The following is a 25,790-nucleotide window of genomic DNA, read 5'->3' as shown; positions in this document are numbered from 1 at the left end:
TTCGGCCGTCGGAGTGCTCGAGTTGGCTTGCAAAGCTGCTCACGACAATCAGAAAACCCGCATCAAGAACAGAGCAGTTTCGGTTCGGCGCTCATCAAGGCAACAATTAGTTTCAGTGAGTGGCAAAGTTTTTCTCCGTTACGTCGCATTAAATGTATTTTACTGAACAACATGTCACAAGCTGGATGGGAAGAAATTTTCCAACTGTGAAAGCTGTGGCGAGTGGCAAACGCAATAGCTAAACAGGAAGGTTTAACCGAACAAGATGGGAATATCGAGTGATAATAAAAACACAACACCAAAGGATCTTTTCAGAACCATCAACATATTCATAAAGAGTAAACAGTAAACTAATCCATTTTTCAGGTAGATAGGTAGGTATTCACGTAGGAGAAGAAAATAAAACAATATATTTAAAATATATATTTAACAAAAGCTGTCCCCTTTGTATAGTCCTACGTCACTCCGGTTATGTCACCGACATTACCCACCCGTCTTTTTTTTTTGACGTAGAACTACGTCTTTCAGGTAGGGTGCCAAATCAGAAAACAGGTCACGTTTTTATGAAATAAAGTTAACGTTAATAACTATTTTCACTGTGAACGAATTCTCATGATTTGCATACCAATCGAATCGGAAGTTCTCTAAGATTTGTTTGATATGCTATACATTACAATTCGCTAAACTCTGAAGGGTTTAAATTCATGAAAACTGGAAGAATATATACGTTTTTCCATATATTTGATCTGTCGATTTGTGTGCTAACCCTACCCGTGTTTCGATTGCTTATAACTCGGACTTTTTTTTAATATATCGGATAGATGTTTGCATCAATTGATAGGAAACATCTCTACACGTCTATCACAATTAATAAATTGTTATTTTTCATAAGATCAACAATTGAATAACTGTAAAATGACAAGCGTTATCTAATCGCCCTAACTGCCATGTTTTGATTGGCCCGATTTACGGTTTCCCCAACACAGACTACAAAATCGATGTACCTGAGGAAATCCGCTTTGCAAATATACATGCAAGTCGGGAGTATTTTTGTTCCCACCGAGCTGTGTTTCCCTAACACGGACTTCAAAATCAATGTGCCTGGGGGAATCCGTTTGTCAAAACATGCAAGTCGGGGGTATTTTTGTTCCCACTGAGATGTGTTTCCCTAACATATGTTTCCCTATGGAATATGTTTCCCTAAAACGTACTTTTAAACTGAGAAGCCTGGGAAAATCGTCATTTCAGATACTAGAGGTGAATGAACATTCGAATGAACATTCCTAGGCATCATATCAAACGTAAAAGGACGTACATTATTATTATATTCGAAGTGGGAAACAAGTGGATTGCATAATATAATTGGGTAGTTCTACGTCGAAAATATGCGGTCGTGTCCTAGATGCAACTCCTTACAATTTTTTTTCACTTAAATTTCATTTCAAGTTTGTTTCTATTTTCTATTCCATATTTTTATTGATAAAAATTATAGCATTACCACTGGTAACGATTTGTCTTGAAATCTTCGATTTTTTTCAACATTGTCTGAGAGTTCGTTATTTTCTTACGAATTCCATTTACTTTATCTCCATATCCATATGAAAACATCGATTGTGAGCTTACTCTCGAGTATTTTTACTAAAGCTGACTGGCTGTTTGAGTTTTCAAACATTCAGACAATGAAATCAAGCACTTTGTTTGAAAACAGAATTTTTTCGTCTAAACATCAATGACTTTCGCTTTTACAGGTTCGGTATTGCCTGATGGCTATAATGAACCTAGTAGAAACAAAACATCTGCAGTATCAGCGTGATCGATGATTCCGTTAACCTACAACCCTTAATTGATAAATCATCCTGAATATTGTCCTGAAAAACCCGTGCCGATTCTAAGGAAAAAACCAAAAGCATATTTTTGTAGACATACATCTTTTCGATCATAGATGGACCGTTTTTTCCTGAATATTTCAGCATCCTTCATGCAACTTGAGAATCCCATCCTCTCAGAACTTATGCTGTGCAGTAAGTTGAAGTTCTCACAAGAATCTTAACAGTTAATAATCTGAAGATGCAATATCTGGTGAGTTAGGTGTGTGGAGTTTTAGAAGTGCCCAAGAAGCATTCTGGATCGTTGATTTTAATACGTTCAGCTGCTAGCAGTGCTTGTTGGAATTCGTCGAAACTAGTTGCTTGGCAGAAGCTCTTGATACAGATTTTCTTCCAGTCCAACCAGACTCAGCCATAACTTTCTTTAAGCGAAAACCTGCTTCGGGGTTTCATTCACTTGCTAAGTGTTTTTTTAACTCAACATTCTTGTGAATGATTTGCCCTTTACAATTCGCTACAAATATGTATTTTCGTTGCGTTTATGAAACGAATCGCAGATTGAGATACGTCTCTTTAAGTGTTTTTCGGTAAAATAAACCCTTATTCCGGAATCCGGTCGGATTTGAAATTTGCACAATGTTGCGTTCTTTAAGAGGGTATTCTAGTCTAGAAAATTGAAAAAAAAAACATTTTTTTTTCTTCACATTTCTTTAATTCAGACATTTAAGAATATACCATAGAAGAGACTTTTCGAAAATCTCATTATTTACCAAGTTATAGCCATTTCAGTGATGCGATATCTTATGTAGTACGGCCATAACAATTAACTTCAAACGCGTTTTTCTCGAAACATGTTTTTTTCAAACTGGATTACACGATATCTCAAGTTCTACTTATCCGATCTATGTTTATATGAATACAATCTGTATTAATCTCTCATCTCTCTACAATCTGTATTCATCTCTCGCATGAAACTATAAAAAATCATAATTTCGTAACTTTACTATTTTAAAAAAATCAAGAAACTTTAAAAAAATGTTTTAAACAGCATTTTTTTCTTCAAATTTCCGCCATTTTGTCAAAAAACACGTTTTTGACTTGTCCAAGGTTCATGCGATAGCGACATCTTTACTGATTCAGAATCTGTTCGATTTGTTTGTTTCAAATAACCAGAAATGCTGGAATCGTGTACGCCATGACACCATGACATGACACTGACTTTTTTTTAATCCCCTCACTTGATCAGCTTAAATATGGATATGTTTTTTTCCGTTCAATTTGTGTTTTATTGTTGAAAAATAGATAAACAAATAGTGATATAATGGATGGTAAAAATATTCTTTGTTTTACTTTTTCAGAGCTCGAAGAAACATCGGAAATTCGTGTCTCTATCCTCCTTAATCTGATCGAGTCAAATCCTATCGGGTTGTGCAAATGTTGCAGCCTTGAAATGCAAAATGCAAAAGTTTATTTCGTTCGGATTGCGATATGTCAAATCCGGTCGGGTTCCGTAATATTGGTTAATATGTACCCAGCAAACATTAAATCGTATAACTTTGCACATGATAAGTCACATATAATTTCGTATCAAATCGCATAAAATGCAAAAACACGATTTTCCATGTCATCGATGGATTGAGTGGTAACGTTGTCGTATCAAATCGCATATCAGTCCAAAAAGCATCGCATATTGTTATATACGGCTTTATATGCGTACAAAATATGGCATATACGTATATCGCCTCCACTTTTGTGTGTATATGCTAGTTATCTGCATCATATATCATACAAATGTGTCTTGGTTGTATGTATATCGCCTCCAATTATAGCTATTCATACGATTTAATGTTTGCTGGGTAGTCTATGCATTGTAGCGTTTTTCGTGATGTTCCGTTTCTCATGAACGGTGATTTTCGACATCTGTAGCGAATCTAATAATTCATGTGCATCAAGGATTAATCTTGATAATTGTCTCGATTTGACTGCCAGCAGTAGCAGCATGAACTTTCCAGACAACTCAAAAGAAGCGTATTACAAAAATTACCAGACATCAATGATGAACAACATCATTGCAAGAAATGGATCTGCGGAGATACGGCCCGTACACTCATGGAAGAATTTGTTGTTCGTTTCAATGTTCAGAAATCCTTGAGAGTTCTCGAAAACAAGGCCAAACAGTTTTGTCATCAAGAGCAAAAGCTGAATTCAACCCGCACTTAAGTCGTGATTTTTAATACTACAAAAAATACAACATTCTTTGTGTTTTTGGGTGTCTTCATCCTGACAGATTTAATGGCCCTCTATTACCGATTGGAATAAATTGATGGATCCTAGTTCATGTGCGTTACCTTCAGAATATACATTTCCGGAAAGACGTTCAGTCATATCAAAAAATATGGATGTTTGACCGAGCAGCACTCTCAGGCAGTTCAGTCTTTTTATTGATGAATACTCAGGGCGGGCGTGAAGTTAAAAAAATCATGTAAATAAAAAACAGATCTCATTAAATTTTGACCATTAACTTGAATGTTTTACTTTAAAAAATACTTGACGTGTCCACGTAGACATTATCAAAAACCCCTCCCCCTCTATGTGGACAAGCGTGGACATTTTCGTAACCCCTACCCCCCTAAAGTTGTACACGTGGTATGTGGACAGCCCCTAACACCCTTCAGTCGAGTGGCAGAAAAGATAAGAGTAAGACAAAAGGGAAAAAAAGAAAAACATATCGAAACCTCGGAAAATAGGCAAAAACCAGATGCTCACATCGTCAAAACAACGGGCGCACTGCGACTCATACATATATCTTACGGAACGTGAAAGCCGTTCCATCCCTGAAAAATCTCGGAGAGCACTTGGCTAAATAAAGCGCTCCCAGAACGGTGAAATGCTATTCGAATTAAAAAATGGCACGATGATTCAAAGTTCGGCCTATAGAGCTTGTCGAGTAGCCGTTGGGAGCTTCCCACAAACAACGTGAATCTTCAATATTTTGGTTAGTTTTATTCCCATCTATATGTCGTGGACACACACCTATTGTTCTAAATCAATGCCAAACAAGTTTCACAAATTCGCATTGTATCATCCAATGGATGGGTATATCCCAGCAAACGTATTTTCTCTATTACTGTTGATGTTAACCGACGTAGTTTATTACGGTTACACTTGGGGTTGTTATTACCAGCACTGAATTTGTAATCCTTACAAATCTTGGCGATCTCAGCTTGACTCAAGTTGCTAAACAATGTCACACTTTTCTTTGTTGAATTCAGATGATTAGGCAGATACAAAATAATGCTATCTATTTTCCGTCACTTTATATTTGCTGCCGGTCACGACTGGTAATTTTCAAACAGCTGCAGAGCCATTTTATTCATCCGTTAGGTATCTATACAATCCATTTATTATTAGTGTATATTTGAAATCGCATAAAATGTAAAAACTCGATTTTATTTACCATTATCAAATTAAGTCGCAATTCAGTATAATAAACATCAATTTTATGATGTACATTGTCGTAAAATATATTTAATCCGCATCATATGCGTATATTACGCTGATGCAGTTTGTGTGTCGTATAAGCGTATAATTTAAATCGATTCAGTACTGTAGTAAATCGTGTTGCATACTGAAGAAAATCATGAAACAGTAAATCATATTAGATCCTAAAAAAGAACATATTACATCATATTGAAATGTCAATGAAATGCTGATTCACTCGAATGTTTTAACCACTGTTGAATTAAATTTCAGCTAGCCGCGCGAGTGGTGGATGATAATCCAGACGACCGGAGTTCGAACCCACATCGGAGCAGTTTTCACCAAACATCAATCTGTGCCATTTTAAACATTCATATTCCACTCCCAACACAAGTCAATCAAACAATTATTTATTCTACAAACATAAATAATCATATCTAAAAATGGCGATTCGTGAGGCTATAATAAATATTTCACGAAAATATTTTAGGCCATTTGTTTTTTTTCTATGTCTGTAATAAATCGTATATGAGTATGGCAAAAGTCGTATTTGGTGCTTTGACAATTCATGAATATATTCATATTATATCGCAATTCAATTTCATCATAATCGCTATTATATCCGGTCAAAGTTGCATATTCATCCAAACAAATTCGGTAAGCATTTGCCATATGATATTGTATTTGACTACAAAAACAAGCTGAAACTGTACTTTAGCATCCAAGGGTCACCATAAATCTATTTCTACCTGTTATTGATTTTTTCTATAGGTGTACAAAAAAAATAAAAAAAATTCAAGAAAAAATTTTGAAAAAGATTTTGTTAGGAAAACTTTTTTGCCTAAAATATGCACAAGTTGCGATGTATGGAAGAGTTGTAGGGCACACATTTATCTACAATTTATCTGCCATTTCATCAAAATCTGAGATGACCATTTCGAGAAAATCGACTTTTAGTTTTTAAAATCAACTTTTTTTCAGTTTTTCAGGATTTCAAAAAATATTTTTTCAGTATTTTTCTCTGAGTATTCAATTATTTTCCTCAAACTCTTCTATAGATCACTTTTTTGTAGGACTTACCATTTTCGAGTAAAAAAAATTATAAAAAATTACCAAAAATATGTAGCCCTTTCCATATGTTAGTCTAGATAAATTTTCGTAAAACTAACTATGCCAAGTTGTTCAACTGGGTGAAGTCGTCACGCCCAGAAAGTTTCATTAAGTTCTGAGAGGGTCATGCCAATCCCATAGACGAGTTGGCGATTGCTTATCAAGCGTTATAAACCAATATAGGGTGGATATAATGCTAAAAAGGCGAAATGTAGGGCTCTTTTAATGCATAAGTTACAGCTTTAAATAAGCATTACTTAAGCTAACGTATGGTTATCTGAAAACATCACTTGTTATGACAGGCTTAAATAAGCATCATTCATGCTAAAATATGATTTCATAAAAACGTCAAGATGTTTTTCTTCCGTTTTTTCTAGGAAAAAGCCATTGAAATCAATCGACAGAAAACAAAAAAAAAATCATGTACATTTCATGGGCCCACCCGCACACATTTATTGCAGACTATTGCAAGTTGTTATTGAGGTTATAACAGTACTCTTCTTTATTTAGATCTACGGCACACTGTTTGGAAAGAGAAATAATTATTATATTGAAATTACCTTATGAGATTCGAACCGGGGTACTTCTGCAACATGTGTGTTTCTCTGTTGTTCCTTTGCTATCTGGACCACTGTTGATATAGATGAATGAGTTGAAAATAGTCATATTAAAACAATCGCTCAGGTACCTGCTCAAAAAGATCATGTAGATCATGTAGCGGGTGTTGCTGGCCAGCTTGGAAGCATATTTTTGGCCTAAAATATCCATGTTATGTTTATTTTGAGACAAACGCTTAGCCGTATATCTAATGCTGAATGCATGAATGTTTTATTCTAATGCTTATAAGCATTATATGATAACACTAAATGTGTATATAGGGCTTTCATGAATGCTTATTTTCATATGTTTTATCCTAATGCTTGTAAGCATTATATGGTAGCATTAAATGCGCATATAGGACTTTCATTAATGTTATTTTCATTATTGCTTATTTTCATTAATGTTTATATGCATTAATAATGTTGATATAAGGCCTATAAGCATAAAAAAACAGATATATTGCCATTTTGGCATTAGAAATGCTGAATTAGTGCTACAATAGAGCTTAAAGTTAATGCTTATGGTTACCTGGGTAAAACGTCAAATCCCTCATATTGCCAGTGTACCCAATATTGCTGCGGTTCACTGACATTTTGGTTCTGTCAATTACTATTGTTTACAACTCGGTCCGGTTATAAAGTCGAATAGTGGCTAACTTTAAACTCCATGTTAAATGTGAACACCTCCATGTGAAACCTAAATATGAAAATCGGTCACGCAGTTAGAAATAAAGCAGCGCATTTTTCCTTATTTTTACTATCTCCGTGATTTCAACGATTTCAATCCTCGCAAATGATCTGTTGGTAAACAAATGACCACATATTGATTTTGATTTTGGGTAGCCTATATTCAATTGATGTCTAACCCCTGCTCTCGAAGGAAACTATGTTGAGGAATAAATACAGCTTTGTCCAAAAAGCGACTGTTTTCATTAAAATTGCCGGTACTTTTTAGCCTTTGTAGTAGCCCAAAATTACAAAGAAAAAATATGGATGGTGGGTATTGTGTAAAAGGTTCTTACATTTTTTGTCCTCCACTCACCCCATCTCGAAGATACTCTTATTTGATGATATTTTAGAGTTGGGCTCCAGTTATTTTTTTTTAAAACAGGAAGTGGGTTATATCTGTGGTATAACCGCAAGGGTGACGTAGGACTATCGTTGATTTAGTGATCATTTGTTTGAAGTTGCATCTGAATCAACTCTTAATGAATGGATGAATGAATACATTGCAAGATTGCTGAAAGTTCTTGTAAATCTGTGAGCTGATGAGTATATGTATGAAATCATCATATATATTTAGAGAACTTCAATTGAACTCTTTCAAAGTTGTGAAGTGGTCCTGAAAAGAACCGGTTTTGTGTTATGTGGACCTGAAATGAGTCCAGCTTGTCCAGCTCGTTCCGCTCGTTCAATAACGATGTTGTCTTGTCAATGTCCTCACAAAAAATGAATGCGTTTCACCACCAGAATATCGCTTATGTATGCTTTTTGTCCGTGATTGAATCGAAAGAAGGTGTGGTTTACGATGGCAATTTAGAAGGCAAACTAGAGGCGAATTAACTCTCTGAGTTTGATACTTTCGGCGACTGAGCAATAATCGATTGAAAATTACGTTTTTCGCGATGCGAAACATTTTCCGTTGCGCGCGCATCCAATATTGTAAACGAACATATCCTACTGATGGGGAAGAATAATCTTCAGAAGCTGATTGTAAAATCACAAAATCAAATGTATTTAGTCGCAGTGTTATATGTTATATGTAAGCACCTGTTAATAGCACTTGATTGAAAAATCACAAAACCAAATGTATTTCGTCGCAGCGTTATATGTTAGAAAACATTTAAAAAAAACTCTTTCGCAGGAATGTATTTTTCACTTCCCATGAGAAACTGGCAGATTATTTTTCAGCAACAATAACATCTTCCCAGATTCTCTTCGATACTCGAAGCCCACCAGTGGTTAATGCTAACTCGATAAGCACCTGTTAATTGCACTTGATTGAAAAATCACAAAACCAAATGTATTTGGTCGCAGTGTTATATGTTATATGTAAAGCACCTGTTTATTGCACTTGATTGGAAAATCATAAAACCAAATGTATTCGGTCACAGCGTTATATGTTAGAAAACATTTAATTAAATTTCTTTCGCATGTATGTATTTTTCAATTTCCATGGGGAGCTGGCAGATTATTTTTCAACAACGATAATATGTTTCCGGAATCTTCTCGATGCTGGATGGCATTTAAACGAAAGAAGTTCCGCACGTATATATGTGTGTGTGTCTCGGCTGTTTCGATATCTCAAATGGAACCGTTTTTCGATGCTGATACTCTCTCGGTCGTCTTCTCTTTTTCTTCTGATTCTGATGATCGGCTTTGCTGCGCTCCCTCACAGTTCCAAACTGAATGCGTTTCAGGTCAGGAATCTCCTCGATGCTGGATGGCATCCAAACGAGAAAAGTTCTGCGCGTGTATGTGTGTGTGCGGTGGCTGCTCCGATGTCTCAAACGAAACCGTTTGTGCCGTCACTCTCCTCCTGATGGATTCCCTTCTGACCTAAGGTGCACCAAAAGTCTCTTGGTGACACCGTTCATCAGCGCCTTCATGATGAACTTCACCACCAGCTTCACCACAACAGCGACAACATGCTCCAATATCTGTTCAATTATAACTGAGCGGACTTCCGAGCGGCGCACGCTTATATACCGATTGGTGATTTCAATAGTCTGAAAGCAATTTTAAGGCTATTGAAACATATTTTTAGATGAAAAAGTAACAATTATATAACGCGTAGACATTTTATCTTTCGAATGAAGTGTTTATCATACCATTTCGTTCAGTTATTTAGAAGCTATTAACGCTCAAAATCTCGGTCTCCGGCGTAACGCTTTCGTTTTTGAAACTTTGATTTTACACCCCGGTATAGAAGTGAAAGACGTAGTCCTACGTCAAAACAAACAAACATGGAACTTAATAGTTCACAAAATAAAGTACTGGCAATCATTCAACGATACATGGATTATTGTGGATGATCGATCTGTATTCAAAAACATTGGTCATTGATCATTGATTGGTCATGTGGAGGTTTTAGGGTGCAATAAATGTTTCTATGGTGGTTAGACATTCCAACCCCCTCTCTAAGGGGGTGGGGGGGTGTGTCTGCCATACAAATGAAACACAAATTTCTGCCTTACTCGAGAATTAATCAAGCAAATGAAACTAAATTTGGCATATGGAGGTTTTAGGGTGCAATAAATGATTCTAAGGCGGTTAGATACACCTCCCCCTCTCTTAGGGGGGCTACCATACAAATGAAACACGAATTTGTGCATTACTCAAGAATGAATCAAGCAAATGAAACCAAGTTAGGCATATGGAGGTAAATGTATTTACGGTGGTTAGACACTCCTTTCCCCTCTCTAAAGAAGAGGAAGAGGTTGCTTAACAACTCGAGAACTAATCAAACAAATGAAATCAAACTTAGCATATAGAGATTTTAGGGATCGATAAACGTTTCTATGGTAGTTCGACACTCCTCCCCCTCTCTAAAGGGGAGCTCCCATACAAATGAAATACAAATTTCTCATAACTCGAGAACCAATCAAGCAAATTGAGCCATATTTGGCATGTGGAGGTTTTACGGGGCACGAAACGTTTCTATGATGAATCGACACTTCGCCTCCCTCTCTAAGGGGAGGCTCCCATACAAATGAAACACAAATTTCTGTAAAACTCGAAAATTAATCAAACAAATGGAGTCGAATTTGGCATGTGAAAGTTCTAGGAGGCACGAAACGTTTATATGGTAAGTAGACACTCCTCCCCTCTCTCTGAGGGGGAGGAGGGTTTTGGTAGAAGTACTTGAAATTTTATAGTAAAAGGTTAATTCAACGGGTCGATTAGAAGATCAATCAATTAACAGTTCTGCGATTAAACCCATGAACTTGCGCTTAGTAAGAAAACGTGAAATTTTGAAATTTTGGGCGGGACGAAGTTAGCATATAAAAATGTAACGGTTTTTATAAATTTAACTATGTCCACGTGGAAATTATCTATAGCCCCTCCCCCCTCATCGTGGACAAACGTGGACATTCTCATACCCCAGTAGTGAGCAACACTCGATGAGTCAGTCTTGTGCGAGCCATTGATGATATGCGCCGGAGCACCTTCACTTCAGATACCATGCGCCGGAGCATGTCCACTAATTGATTACGAATAAAAAACTGGAGGTCGGCTTAGGACCACCTTTTGAAGGTCGGCAGGTAGGCTCAATTTATATAGATCACATTATGAACATGTCATAAGCAATTAGTATTGCCTTGCTTTGTAATGTTTCACAGTCTAAAAGAACATTGAACTTATTTTCCATACAGGTCAACAATAATTGTCCATGTTTTTTAAGCAATGAAAACGCAAAATGTTGCTAAAACACTAGAATGGAGAGAACATGAAATAAGCCACCATATTATCAAATTATCAGCTCTGTGACATCTTTCATTAGGCACTACTGAAAATCCGGTAGGAAGCAAAGCGTTCCTGAGATAGTTCAGGCCACCGGTCGGGTTAGGAACACATTCTCCTATAGGATGGACCTTTGGAAGGGGAGATCTCAGAGTAATGTTAGAAGTATTCATAACTCTCATAAAAATACGATACAATACGATGAAATTCACATTTTTGTACACTTTTTTTTTGTTTTATGACGTGACAACGCTTCGTGGAGACTGTTTTTTTCGCACAGAGCGCGTTGTCACGTCACAACATGCATGCCGATTTTTGTGATTTTTTTTTAAACCTGTATATACACAAATCTACGTCTATCTTTTGTTAACAAATCATAGAAAAAAGTTTATTTGTATGTTTTGAAACAGAACTGAAAATCGGAAATCGTAACAATTCAGGTGTTGTCACGTCACAAATGTATTGGACTGAAAAGAGCAAATTTAACTATAAAATATTCTCCAATCGATTATTCTTGTAGGAAATTTTCTCAATTTTGAATTGACATCGCTTACTATTTGGAAATCGGGTAATTTATACATCAAAACCTGTTTTTAGTGAGTCAAAACATTGTAACGCCACGCTGGAATGGGTCCAATACTTCATAAAACATATTTGAAGAAAGTGAGGCATTCAGTGCACATTTTAATTGGTACGCTTTTTATTCAATAGATACCAAGTTTCGCATTCTCATAATGCCTATTGATTCTAGTAGGGCCTTGCCATTAATGATTCAAAATGCATCGTAATGGAAGTTGCAACATTGGTAGTCATGATTTATTCAAACAAAAAATAATAAATGTTTCAATCCCAATATTTGATAACTCCATCCCATCCTGCCGTCACGAGTTTGCTGGCTTCGTGCGGATGCCACAGTGCTGCGATGCATACGTTCTCGTGCGCTTGCCACTTCTTGTACAGCTTAGTTGTCTTCCAATCCCAGATATAACATTTGCCATCGCCATCACCAGAGACAAGGTAACTGAAATAAAAACGCTTACGGTTAGCTGGTTTGAAATGTTAGGTATAAATCTATTTCTGTACCTCATATCCGGCGAGAAGTCCAAATTGCACGCGTATCCCGACACCATATGGCCCGTGAAGGTCTTCTTCCGATTCATTTTGAACCGATTGATGGCGGAGAAAATAACAATCTTATTGTCCAAGCTCTGGCAGGCGAGCCACTTTCCGTTGGGCGAAAGGGTGACCGCAGGCATCGAGTGCATCGTAGGGTCGGCAATATACTTCATATCCACCGGAATGTCCCATTCCCAGACGCGTAAACTTTTGTCATCAGACGTGGTAACGAACCGTCTGTTCTCGTCCACAAAGGTAATCGTGTTGACGGCACCCAAATGTCGGTCGTACTCCTGGACGATTTCTCCACTGCGAGTGTCCCACTGTAAATCGCATCAATGTTATAAAATCGGTAGATTTTTCTTCGACTATCCACTGTAAATACTTACGCAAATTATTTTCTTATCAGACGTTCCCGCCACGAACAGATGCTGCTTGTTGTAGTCCGGGTGAAATTTGACGCAGAAGGGAATTTTCCGCGAGCTAAACCTCGATATCACATCTCCTGTCTCCGTATCCCAGAGCTTCAAGTATCGATCATATCCGGCGGAAACAAACTTGTCGCCACGATTGTTGAAACTAACGTCACGTACGGCTTGTCTGTGGCCCGAATACGTTCGCACACACCGCCGTTCGTTGTAAACCTCCCATATTTTGATTCTGGCATCCATACTACACGACAGCAGTAAGTGAGCAGACTTTGGGAACCATCGAATAGCAGAAATCCCCTTGGTATGCCCTGTCCAGGTGTGGATGTGAGCCTTCGGAAGGAAGCATCGATCGGGCGCTCCACTCTTCCGCAGATTGACTCCCACATCGTGAGGCGGATGCAGGAATGATCTTCCCTGATAGTCAACCGAATCCTTAATATGGAGCACCGATTTCTCCTCGATTGGTTTATCTTCAACCATACGATTCCGTCGCTGCTTTTTCGCCATCATTTCCTCGATTTCAGCTCGTTCCTGATCATTGGGGCGAGCGACAGTTTCCTCGTTCTCAAATTTACCCCATGGCCCTAGGAACCCTTCCACATCCTCTGGGTTATCGTTTTTCAATCGTTTTCTTTTGTCACCCAATCGATTCGGTTTGGACGACTCAAACACCGTCTTCCCGTCGGTATCATAGGCTGCTTGCAAATGTCCAACATAGCTGGGTCCTTCGTCGCTTCCGACTGGCGCTGCGCTTCCTCCATCCACGGATGGATCCAACGCATACCCATAGCTGTGGAAGGTCTTGCGCTGATTTTCGAATTGGAATTCGCTAATGTGTGCAGTTTCCACGAATCCCGTCAGCATGTTTTTCGGTGCCTTCATCTGCTCCGTCAGGAAAGGGTTCGTGGGTCCCGCAACCGGTGCAAAAAGCTCCTCGTATTTCGGATTGTAGTTTAGCTCCTTCATATTTGGAGCAACTACTCGTGATACCTCTACCTGACCCTGCAAAAAAAAACCGAAAATCATCACTTTCGAAACGACTAATGAATTATTATCGCACATACCGTTGGAACCACCATTGGGGCGGCGCATATTTGCAACGTTTTCGCCACTGATAGGGAGCTGTCCACTGCAGATTTCAAATGTATCAATTCGTCTTCCTTTGGGGTGGAATTGGGTTTGCTTGAACCTTTCGTCCGACCGCTTTCTGATTCTTCCTGCTCCGAATCATCGCTGCTGCTGCTGCTTCCACCTGTATATGCTAGCAGGCCCAACATATTGATCGTATGTTATGAAAATGATTGCACGGAACTGGAATGAATGCTTGTAACTTCGAATCGTCTTGAATAATATAAATTTCGCGCTAAACAGAATAGAAAATAAATTTGTCGTTCGGAAATCGTTTGTTTACGCAGCGCAGCGAAGTTTGTGACAAATCCCGATGTAATAGTTTTTTCCTTTGCAGGTAGACTTTAACGAATAGAAAGTTCAGTACACAAGGTAAATATATTGTGGGAAATTATCTTTATACAGCCATTTCATGCCAAGTCGATGCAGTGGTTCTCAGATTTTCATGAAAATTGGTAGTTTTGTTTGCAAATCTTTTCCTTTTTGTATAGCACTATCGCTCCCAATGAAACTTTGCAACGTAGGTATTTCATGCGCCATTTTTGTTGGTAGTACCTAATTGAGATTTCTATGCCAGATAACACGTCTTGATTGTATTCTGGAGTGGCAAGCTCTAGAATACACGTGACCACAGTGCAAGTCGGAAGAAATTTCTTTGACGAAAAATCCCCCGGTCAGAACGGGAATCGAACCCGAACTCCCGGCATGATAATGTGGGACGCTAACCACTCGGCCACGGGAGTACATTGCGAAATATTAGATCCGTATTTTTCATGTTTTGTTCATTTGGGTGTCCATTTCCATTTTAAAGTGGTCCGAAAAATCTACTACTACTGAACCGATTCAGGGGACCGACATATCCAACTGAAGCCAATGAGCTACCCTTGTCTTTTCAAATTGCACTTGGACAAAGCTTAGAGAAATACCGATATCACAAAAAGGTGATTTCATATCTGCGAATTAAATCAGTTCGTTTTTATTTGTAAAACTGGTTATGTATTAACTAATTGAGGGGCTTATAAAAAAAGGGGTGCAAGTGATTTGATCGTTTTCTCTTCATTAACTTTTTTTTAGTTAATAACTGAACTGCAAAAACGTTCCAATGTAAGTTTGCTATAGAATCCGACAGATAAGGTTCTGACCTATCTTCCACGTTGTCAAATACAACTGGGAATGTGTTTGCGGCTAAGCTATGAGCAAAACAAAAAGTCGATGTAGAGAAATCGATGATATCACTTACACTACTCTCATTTTGAGCTCCTCAATTATCAACTAGATAATCGACCAACTCAAACCTATGTAGGGGAAGGGGAGGGGAGGCGGGATCTTCATTCTTACAATTAAAAAAATGGATTCTAGTTGCATGGATCTAGTCTAGTCGCACAATGGTATTGAACGAAATCTGAAAACGAGTAAACTTTGAAAAATCAGAACCCAAAACGAAAAAACCATATCTCATCATCATCTTTCTAAAACGAGAGCGTTACGTTGGAGGCACTAGATTTGAGCCTCACTATTTTTTGTCGATTGAACGAAATGACATGATTATCACTTCATTGTAAAGAATCTTCGCAATGTATGCCTTGTGTTTGCGCTGGGAATGAATTTTGAACACCCTGAGCCAACATGCGATCCACAACCGCGAAGGCAGCAAAAATCACGTCTTTCTGGAGAGAATTGTTTTGTATATTCGCTTTGTTCGGGTTTTCGTTGTTATGTACTAACAGTTCAGATGAAAAGTTCATAGGGTTGATAGATGGTGCCTTTTGCAAAAATATACTTGGCTATCACAAAGCACCATCTTTTAAAGGATACGAGTCAAAATTTGACAGCAATCAGTCGATTAGTTCGTGAGTTACAGCATTGATAGTGAAGCAACTTTTGTTATAGTGAAAAAAATGGAAAAATCACAAATCAATGAAAACGATGGCAAAATGGCATGAATTGGGCTTCGAATTGCTTCCGCATCCACCGTATTCTCCAGATATGGCCCCCAGCGACTATTTTATGTTCGCAGACCTGAAGAGAATGCTCGCTGGAAAGAAATTGAAGACCGATGATGAAGTGATTACCGAAACTGAGTTCTATTTTGAGGAAAAACCGAAAGAGTACTGATATCAATGATATCAAGTTGCAAGATCGCTATAATCGCTGTATCGCCCTCGAAGGCAATTATGTTGAACAATAAAATTGAATTTTGCAAAAAAATAGTTTTACTGTGATACCTTATAAACTATATAAACTATTCATTCAACTGTTGGAACAGCCAGTGGTGTCGAGTGGAGCTTTCGCACCCGGGACAGAAGTGTCGGGCAGCACCCCCTCACTCTTTGCAATCAATATATACGATGTATGCCGAATGGTGCAGTTTCCTGTTATGTATCCGAAGAAGAGAAATGCGACTATAGAAATTAATTACGGTTGCACGCGAACATCTCGAAAGCAAACTATTGATAGAGACGAATGAATTGAAAAAGTTTTAATTCTCTACCACATTTATCAGATTTGGAAAATCACGCATACAGCAGGAATAACGGATCGAAATTGTTATGATTGATCATAGTATGCAGTCAGAGCGGACCATTTACCATGACGAAATGGCACAACATCATGTGCAGACAGAGTGGACCATGTCACAATCATTTGTATATTGAATTTAAACAATATCCAAACCAACAAAACATGATGATGATGTTGGATTAAAGAGGCTTTAAACTTTGCGGTTCATTCGCCTCTAAAGAACAAAACATTTTCTTGAAGCTAGTAAGTACCTTGTCGAAATATGCTTGAACCCGTTAGTGTAAAAACTATCATACATCAAAGTATTGCCAGAGAGTAGCTAACATTTCTGAGAACAATATTGAACGAAAAAAATAAATGCTTTGAAAATTACAGAGGATTAAACTTTATGCTCGTTTTTCTCGAAATCATAAAAATGTCACATGGTCCGGTCTGACTTAACACCGACCGATTGGAATTGGCTTTGTCGAGCCCTGCCCACAATATCAATCGGTATGAAGGATGCTTAATAATAATCTGACAGAACTCCAGATGACAACACATCACGGCTCACATCTCGCCCACTAGCCCTGAGCAACGGACAAAAGCTTCTACTCGCATGCATACACAGAATTTCCCCACACAGTTGCAGAAAGAGGAAAAACAGCTTTCCATTCGTCGAATCTCGCCTGCTTTGTCGTCAGTTCGCTATCCTCGTCCGAGTCGGTCGGTTGTGTTTTCAGTTTGTTCTTCTAAGCTTCCCAGCACAAAGCTGTGTGGTTAGTGGTGTTCTTTTCAGAAGCTGCTCCCGTGGCAATATTTTTTTTTCATTTGGGTGAAACTCGTCTCTCCCCCGCATTCATTTAGCGGGCCGGATAGTGTGAATACGAGACGACAGAAAAAAATAATCAAATAGACGGGAAATAGTTGCTATTCATACTTCCCGTCACGCATTTTACCTGTACTGTTCTTCATTGTAGTAATGTTTTGATACGTGTACGCAATCGGGTTCAAAAGTGTTTTGAATTTTCAGACTCCAGAGGCGTTGAAGTTTTGGGGACAGTACCGAGAATAGCTATCCGCCTAATTAGCGGAAACTTGTGTTTTTTTTTTATTATTGACTGTAAAATATATTTACATGATCGTGTATGTTTGCAAGAATTAGTTTTCTTCATTCATAAAGAATCTGTGTTATCCAGGATTATAAATTTTCGTTACATTCAGAAATAATATTGTGAATTTACAATAGTGAAACATATTGAATGGATTAATGCTAGTGCGAAAAACAAGGCTCAACGTGTAGTGCCGGAATAGTTTGAAAGGTGAATAAAACTACTTCCAGCTGGAGATTTTATTTCATTATTGGTACCGGTTCCAGAGTGTGAATATCCAGTGATCCAGTGAAAACATTGCTGAGAGGTAAGAGAAACTTCCAGGGATGCCAACAATTTTAAATCAGATGAGATGAGATGAAATTTAGTTACTGTGGGTTAAGAATCGAAAATACTTAAAGCGTTCCAACATTTTCAAATTAATATTCTTGAAACAAGAGTACCATGAAATAATATACAAGGAGTGGCAATTTGATTCCACAAATTAAAAAAAAATATATATTGATTTGTTGTAGGGAAACTTGAAGATGTTCTGCTAAATGACGGACATTTGGATAAACATAACGTAGATATCCATGGCTGGATACCCATTATGTACAGGAAAATGAACCAGTTATTTTAGTAATTGTTGATTTTATTATTCGAATTAGTGTCCAGCTTCAATGCAATTTTTACTTAAGTTTCATAGCGATCCAAATCCTTGTTATAGCTTATTTTGAGAAATGGGAAGTGGTGAAATTCAAATCCTCCAAAAATCTGGGACTATATTTTATTAATTGCATATATATGATATCATTGCATTCGGTAGTTTGTGGAGGCGATGTGGCGTAGTGGTAACATCCATACCTCTCACGCTATTGGTCACGAGTTCAATTCTCACTCCCGACATTCTTCCAAAAATGGAAGTAAAAGTGACCAGCCATTATGTGTTAAAAGTAACTATAAAAGAGAAAAAAATGAGTGGGTTATATCTATGATATAACCGCAAGGTTCACGTGGAACTACCTTAGCTTAGCAATCATCCGTTTGTATTGATTAAATTCTTGATTGAATGAAACAGTTTCCAAATTCAATTGAGTTAAATATATTTGCTCTGTGAGTGAAAAAATGAACAAATGCCGTGTAAAGTCAATTCATTTATTGTGATTGATTGTTCTTCGTTACAAGTAAATTTAATGACGGACCTTTTATGTTTGGTATGATGACTAGAACAAAATATATGTACGGAAGAATTATCAAACGTTTGATGAACCAGCCTAAGGCTGAAAATCTTTCCAATAAAGACAAAAAAAAATTATCAAACGATTATTTTATTTTACATTTCCCTCTGAAGTTTACATCCCAAAAGTGTACATACTTCTCGAATCTCGAATTTGCTTGAAACTGGGAAGTTCATTCGCTTCTAGTGGCTGCACGATTTTCCCAGGTTCCTAAGTTTAGAAGATCATGTTAGGACAGACATATTCCACTCTGCACAAAGGCAAGCGAGGACAAAAGTACTCGCAGATTGCATTTATTTGCAGAGCCGATTTCCCCAGAAACCTCGGTTTTGAAGTCTGTGTTAGGGAAACACATTTCAATCGGAACAAAAATACCCCCGATTTGTATGAATTCGCAATGCCGATTTCCCCACGCTTCATGGATTTGAAGTCTGTGTTAGGGAAACACATTCCAGTCGGAACAAAAATACCCTCGACTTGCATGAATTTGAAATACCGATTTCTCCAGGCACCTTGGTTTAGAAATCTCTATTAGGGAACACATTTCGGTGGGAACAAAAGCTCCCCCTACTTTCGTGTGTTCTTCTTCTTCTTTTTGGCTTTAAGAGGATTTAAACTTTTCAGTTCACTCGCCTCTAGGCTCTTTCGTGTGTTTGCAATGCCGATTTCGCTGCTTGGTTTTAAAGTCTGTGTTAGGGAACATTTTTCGATGAGAACAAAAGTCCCCCTACTTTCATGTATTTCCAATGCCGATTTCCCCAAGGCTGCTTGGTTTTGATGGCTGTGTTAGGGAAACCGTAAATCGGGCCAATCAAAACGATGCAGTTAGGGCGTTTAGATAACGCCTAATATTTTACAGTTATTCAATTGTTTATCTAATGAAAAACAACATTTTGTTAGTTGCGATAGATGCGTAGAAATATTCCCTATCAAGTGATGCAAACATCTCTCCTATCCAGTACGAAATGTTCGAGCTATAAGCATTCGAAATCTTTCATTTTTTCCTGCATGTTCTGTGTTTAGGTTTTCATTTTACCCTCCATATATTCCGGTTAGAAGTAGTCCCACGTCAAAAAATTGTAATGGGATGTATCTAGGACAGAACCGCAGTTTTCGACGTAGAACTACGGAATTATATTATTCAATCCACTTGTTTATCACTTCGGATATTATTTTAGATTCCATCGACATTTTTGTAATATCATTTTAGCTATTTAAATTTTTACTTCTGTAGACTCGAATGGGTCAAGTAGAGTCGAAATCTATCAGTACTTCTCGTTTATTTGGCTCAACTCGCATCAGACTTTCTCCTTCCCACTCAAATATCTATCACAAACTATGAACCCTTTTGCTCCTATATTCCGCTTGAGATGTGATCAAACCCCACAACATGCAACAGTAAGGTTACCCTGCTGGAATTTGAAAGCATACTTTCATGAAATATACGTTTATCTAAAAAAATGCACAGTATTCCCAAATTCTGGATAGTCTTCCATATCCGCACTAGCACAAAAAAATTTCGTATGCTGCTCTTCTTTGTCGTAGCACACCTTGATACAGCGGGCTTCCTTTCCTTGTATCGAGTTGTGTGTGTATGTGTGTGAAATCAGCATGAGGCATTATTGATATCCGCTCGTTGTGTTATGCTAGCTCACTCGCATCTGTGTTTACATTCTATTCTATTTTTGATTTCCGCCTCTAGCGCTGAGAAGGGCCCTTGTGGAAAGAAACTCTATACCATACTCCTCCTCCACCCGACAAGAAAACAATCCTCTCCCGCTCGACGCTCTGCGGCAACCATGTTGCTTCGATGACCACCAAACGAGAAGTGGTGTGGCTTCGAATCGCGGATGGCTTATTTATACCAGATATGTTGAAAACGGACAGATACGAATGTATCAGTTGTTCGTTATTGACAGCTCTGTTCGGGAATGCACACAAATCGGCAGAACAAATGTATGGGAAAATGAGAATGCCTCCAGTTTTCATCAATTTAAACTGCTTAGGCATTATTGGATTGTACTGTATAGTAGATCAAACGAATCTTAGAGAATTTCCGATTCCATTGGTATGCGAAGTATCAGAATTTGTTCGTTGTGAAAATAGTTATTAACGTTAACTTCATTTCACAGAAACGTGACCAGTTTTTTGATTTGGCACCCTTCCTGAAAGACGTAGTTCTACGTCAAAATACATTCAGTAGAAAAATAGCCTGAATTGTGATAGGTGCGTAGAAATGTTTCCTATCAATTGATGCAAACATCTTTCCGATCTATTAATAAATGTTCGAGTTTATAACCATTCGAAATATCTTATTTTTCCTTGTATGTTCTGTTTTTAGATTTTCAAATAGCTCCAAATAGTTCAGGAATAAAAACGGTACACGTAAACTCAAAAAACAAAACCAAAAAAATTTTTGAACAACTTTAGTGAGTGAATAAAACAAAACAAACATTCCTAGATGTACCTGCTGTGATCTTTACAAAGAAGAAAAAAATTGGTGCTGAAGACAAAACAAAACAAAAAAAATATCATAAAATTTCAAAGTTCTGTTAGTAAATTATCATAGTCTTTGTCGTAACTATTCTGTTGTCCGAATTTTGTCATCGTTAAAAAATCTGACATTCAACTGATGTAATGCATGTGTTCTTCGCAAATTCCTCGAATTTCAGAAATTTGTTTTACTTTTCCGAAAACGTTTTGTACAGGTACAGATTATGTTCCACCTTTTTATCTCATTGATTATAATTCCGTAATACATATAACCAGGAAGATTTTTTTACTAATGCCACTTCGAATCTCTGGCAATTTTGGAATGGACTTTAATATAATACTGTTGTGTTTCTCCTAGACTAGCCTTCCATTTTTCAATGTACTCCAACGTAATATCACTAAGATTTTACATAGTTTTGATAAATTTAGCCTCCTTTTTCTATTTATCTATTTTGGCTAAACGTCCTTACAACATGACCAGACTGACAATGTTTCTTGTGTATCGTTCGTTGCTTGGTGTTTTTTTTTGTGCGGCTTACAGGCCTGCGACCAACTCCACTATCCCCGCGGCTTATCTTAGGTGAATGCAACTCCCATGGAACAACATGAGGGGTCGCTGTACGATGACAACAGTGCCACTTTGATTTATGATCTGTGCGACAACTTCAAAATGACAGTTTTGAATACTGGGGAAGCAACGTGGAAGGTAATCCAAGTTCCCCACGGTAGTGATCACCTACCAATAATTTTCTTGATCGCCACTGAATCAAGTTCTCTTGAGTTAGTCGATATTGCGTATGACCTAACGAAAAATATGGAGAAAATTTGCGGAAAAAATATCTGAAGCAATTTTTTAATGCATGAACTTCATCCACTCAAAGAGTATAATTTTATATCAGGTTTGATTTACGAAAGCGCACTTCAAGCTCAAAGAAACGTGTTCCTGCTGTCACTTTCCGACGTCGTCCTCCATCACTTTGGTGGGACAAGGAATGCTCAAAAGTCTTCTACCTTGAAAAATCATCCGCTTTCAAAAAATTCAGGAAAACTGGATCAGTGGAATGATTTTGAAAGTACCAAGCTCTAGAAGCCAAACTAATAGGTTTGATTAAAGTAAAAAAAGCGTGATTATTGGCGCAAATTAGTCAATGGTTTGTCAAGGGAGACCGCTATGAGCACTCTTTGGAATACGGCTAGGAAAATGTGTGGATGGGACCATACAAACGAAAGTGAGGAATAGTCTGACCGTTGGATTTTCAACTTTGCAAGGAAGGTATGCCCCGACTCCGTTCCTGCACAAGACGTCGTACGCGACATTCCGACAAAGCGAATATGAGATTTTTTTTTTCGATGGTAGAATTCTCAATTACCCTCCACTCAAGTAACAACAATTCAGCTCCAGGTTCGGACAAGATTAAATTCAACTTGTTGGAGAATCTTCCTGACTTGGCAAAACAGCATTTGCTGAACTTGTACAACAAGTTTCTGGAGCTGAATATTGTCCCGCATGACTGGAGACAAGTGAGAGTGATAGCCATACGAAAACCCAACAAGCCGGCTTGCGATCACAACTTGTATAGGCCGATTGCAATGTTATCCAGTATGATTCTACTAGAAGTGGGTCGAAACGAACAATTTGCTGTCAAATACGCGGTTTGGACTCCATCGGGGTAAAGGGACGAATGATTGTCTCGCGCTGCTATCTTCTGAAATTCAAATTGCATTTACTCGCAGAGAACAGACAGCTTCTATTTTTTATATCAGAGGGACATTTGATTCAGTTTCCATGGAAATTCTCTCAGAGAAACTTCATGATCGTGAACTTTCACCAATTCTGAATATTTTCCTGTACAATTTATTGCTAGAAAAGCAAATTTTCTCTCATGGCAGCTCGAAATCTTCTCGTTACAGTTTTATGAGCCTACTGCCTAAGTCCCCTCTTGTATAGTTTTTACGTCAATGATATGGATGAATGTCTAACTAGAGACTACGCGCTGAGACAACTTGCAGAAAATGGAGTTATTTACATTACGGGTATTGGATCCGTCGTTGCAAGATGCCCTGGTTAGAGGCGAATGAACTGCAAAGTTCAAAGCCTCTTAAAAACAAAGAACCAACCAACCAAGAACCCTGAACAACCTGTTCACATGGGCTCTCAAGCTGGGTATCGAATTCTCTACGAAGAAAACCGAAATGGTCGTTTTTTCTAAGAAGCATGAACCTTCTCAATTCATGAACTATCCGAACTCAAGCACTATGTTTTTCAAATACCTGGGAGTATATTTCGACCTTGAATGTACCTAGGGAATACACATTGCGTGTCTGAAACTGAAATGCCAGAAAAGAATAAATTTTCTCCAAACATGGTGGGGTGCCCATCCAGGAGACCTCATTTAGCTGTACAAGACAACGATATTATCGGTGTTAGAATATGGTAGCTTTTGCTCCCGATCAGCTGCCAGGTTTCATATTCTCAAGCTGGAGAGGGCACATGGTGTTTGCATTCGACACTCTCCGATTTAGTTCCGCCGATCTTTTCGGCAGAATATCGTAAAGTTAGATCTGATAGAATGTTCTTCACGGGCGGTTCATTCATTATTGGGTACACTGGCTTCGGTATTATCAATGAAAACATCAGTGCCTCTTTTAAACTCAGAGATCCTTGTTTCGTATATGTTGCTGAACTGGGTGCGATGAAACATTGCCCATCGACCATTATTTTATTTTTTCAGACAGTCTCAGCCAATCGATTAACGCATTTAGATGACCTCAATTCTGATCATGAGTTGTCCGATTCACTAATGTTGTTTTGTCCACATGATTTATATGGCAACCGTTTGGCGCGCTGTAGTTTGTTTATATTGTTCTTCGCGCATAGCAGAAATGAAGTTTCTCTGTGTTGAGTGTGTTGAGGTGAACACTTTAAAAATTCCCAGGAAAAAGCAATAATCTGGAAAAAGCCTAAATTATGAATGGATCAATATGATGATAGTAAACTCAAACAATGATAAATTCAACATTTACTTGAAAATTCGAGTTTTATCATTCAAAAATGGTGATTTCTAAAACCGGACAAACCATGATCATAATTTCTCTTTAAGGAAAATTGTTAAAACATCATAAAAATTTGAATAATTTCAACGTCTCATGGTAGTATTAGCAACTAGAGACCCAAACTCGTATCGATTATATGTGATTTTCATGAAGAAAAATCGATTTGCATTTACTAGTTGCGTAAAACTCCCTAAATCGGACAAAGCAAGATCATTTACCCTATGTGATTGTAGCGATTGTTACCACGACATCGAGCATGTTGTCTGGTCGTGTATCCCGTTCCATGCTGCCCGCTCAAAGCTTGCATTGAGGACACAAGGCAGACAATCGGATCCCCGTCCGGGATATCTTAGGTAGCCGTGATCCTGATCTTCTGCTTCATCTATACCTGTTCCTCAGAAACGCCGATGTCAACCTTTAATGATGTTTCCTTCGTTGTATTCCTGTATCCTATCCGATCGATAAACTTTTACTTAGTCGCAACAGCACATACACATACTCTTTACAGACACAAACGACACGGGCCGAAGGTTGTGCAGGTATCATAAAAACACAGTTTAAATAAATTCAGCCTCCTGTATTTCACCTGAATTAACTAGTCCTACGTCAAAACTACGTCATTCAGTAAAAGAGCCAAATCAGAAAACATGTCACGTTTTTATGAAATAATGTTAACGTTAATATCTTTTTTTGCTGCCAACGGAAGATGATGATTGCATACCAATCGAAAAGGAAATTCTCTGAGAATTGTTTGATGTGTTAAAAATTACGCATTCTTAATCCTTAAATTGTTTAAATTAGTAATAATTGTAAGCATTCCCTTTTTCACATACATTTGTTCTGTGTTTTCTATACCGAGACACGAGTGGAGTCGTGCGGTGTAATTTTTATATACCATTGCAAATAAGGTGTGCGTAAATCGAGCGCTCCAAATTCTGATGCATAAGGACACTGTGAAGAGAGAAGATATTGCAAATTAGCCCCGCTCGTTTATAATTTACTAGCTGACCCGGCAAACTTCGTCCCGCCCAAAATTTGTTTTGACGTAGAACTACGTCTTTCAGCAAGGGTGCCAAATCAGAAAACAGGTCACGTTTTTATGAAATAAAGTTTTTTACTATTTTCACCGTGAACGAATTCTCATGATTTGCATACCAGTCGAATCGGAAATTCCTTAAGATTTGTTGCTTCCTTGCTAAACATTACAATTCGTTAACCTCTTAACGGTTTAAATTCATGAAAACCGGAAGAACTTCCT

The 25,790-nt window shown here is 37.9% G+C and overlaps 2 protein-coding genes across 5 annotated transcripts in view; one reads left to right on the top strand and one right to left on the bottom strand.

Annotated features, from left to right (window-relative positions):
• Window positions 1–12,267: 12,267 nt before the first annotated feature.
• Window positions 12,268–14,468, bottom strand: LOC129775575 (pre-mRNA-processing factor 17). The gene is made up of 4 exons (XM_055780460.1): window positions 14,091–14,468; window positions 12,985–14,028; window positions 12,563–12,918; window positions 12,268–12,500 (listed from the first exon to the last, which is right to left on the bottom strand). The coding sequence occupies exons 1-4, from the start codon at window positions 14,301–14,303 to the stop codon at window positions 12,323–12,325; spliced, it is 1,791 nt and encodes a 596-aa protein (XP_055636435.1). The 5' UTR covers window positions 14,304–14,468; the 3' UTR covers window positions 12,268–12,322.
• A 2,826-nt stretch (window positions 14,469–17,294) lies between these two features.
• LOC129766273 (myosin heavy chain 95F) overlaps window positions 17,295–25,790 on the top strand; it is an 87,700-nt gene continuing 79,204 nt past the window's right edge. For 3 of the 4 annotated variants that reach the window (XM_055766810.1, XM_055766795.1, XM_055766805.1), the window contains exons 1-2: window positions 17,295–17,432; window positions 17,853–18,072. The gene's annotated coding sequence lies outside the window, so the exon portion shown is untranslated. The remainder of the gene's footprint in view (window positions 17,433–17,852; window positions 18,073–25,790) is intronic. The other variant, XM_055766800.1, reaches the window with a different exon arrangement.

Source organism: Toxorhynchites rutilus, chromosome 1, assembly GCF_029784135.1.
Source record: "Toxorhynchites rutilus septentrionalis strain SRP chromosome 1, ASM2978413v1, whole genome shotgun sequence".
In the NCBI taxonomy this organism is placed as follows: Eukaryota; Metazoa; Arthropoda; class Insecta; order Diptera; family Culicidae; genus Toxorhynchites; species Toxorhynchites rutilus.
The sequence above is the reverse complement of the archived record's forward strand: the minus strand, read 5'-3'. Positions and strand labels throughout refer to the sequence as shown.

Bases quoted from the DNA above. Each gene is read 5' to 3' on its own strand.
- LOC129775575 (XM_055780460.1), bottom strand. From the start codon at position 14,303: ATGTTGGGCCTGCTAGCATATACAGGTGGAAGCAGCAGCAGCAGCGAT. The intron at 14,029-14,090 runs GTATGTGCGATA...TTTTTTTTGCAG, and splicing joins CCCCAATGGTGGTTCCAACG to GGTCAGGTAGAGGTATCACG. The intron at 12,501-12,562 runs GTACAGAAATAG...TTTTTATTTCAG, and splicing joins GACTTCTCGCCGGATATGAG to TTACCTTGTCTCTGGTGATG.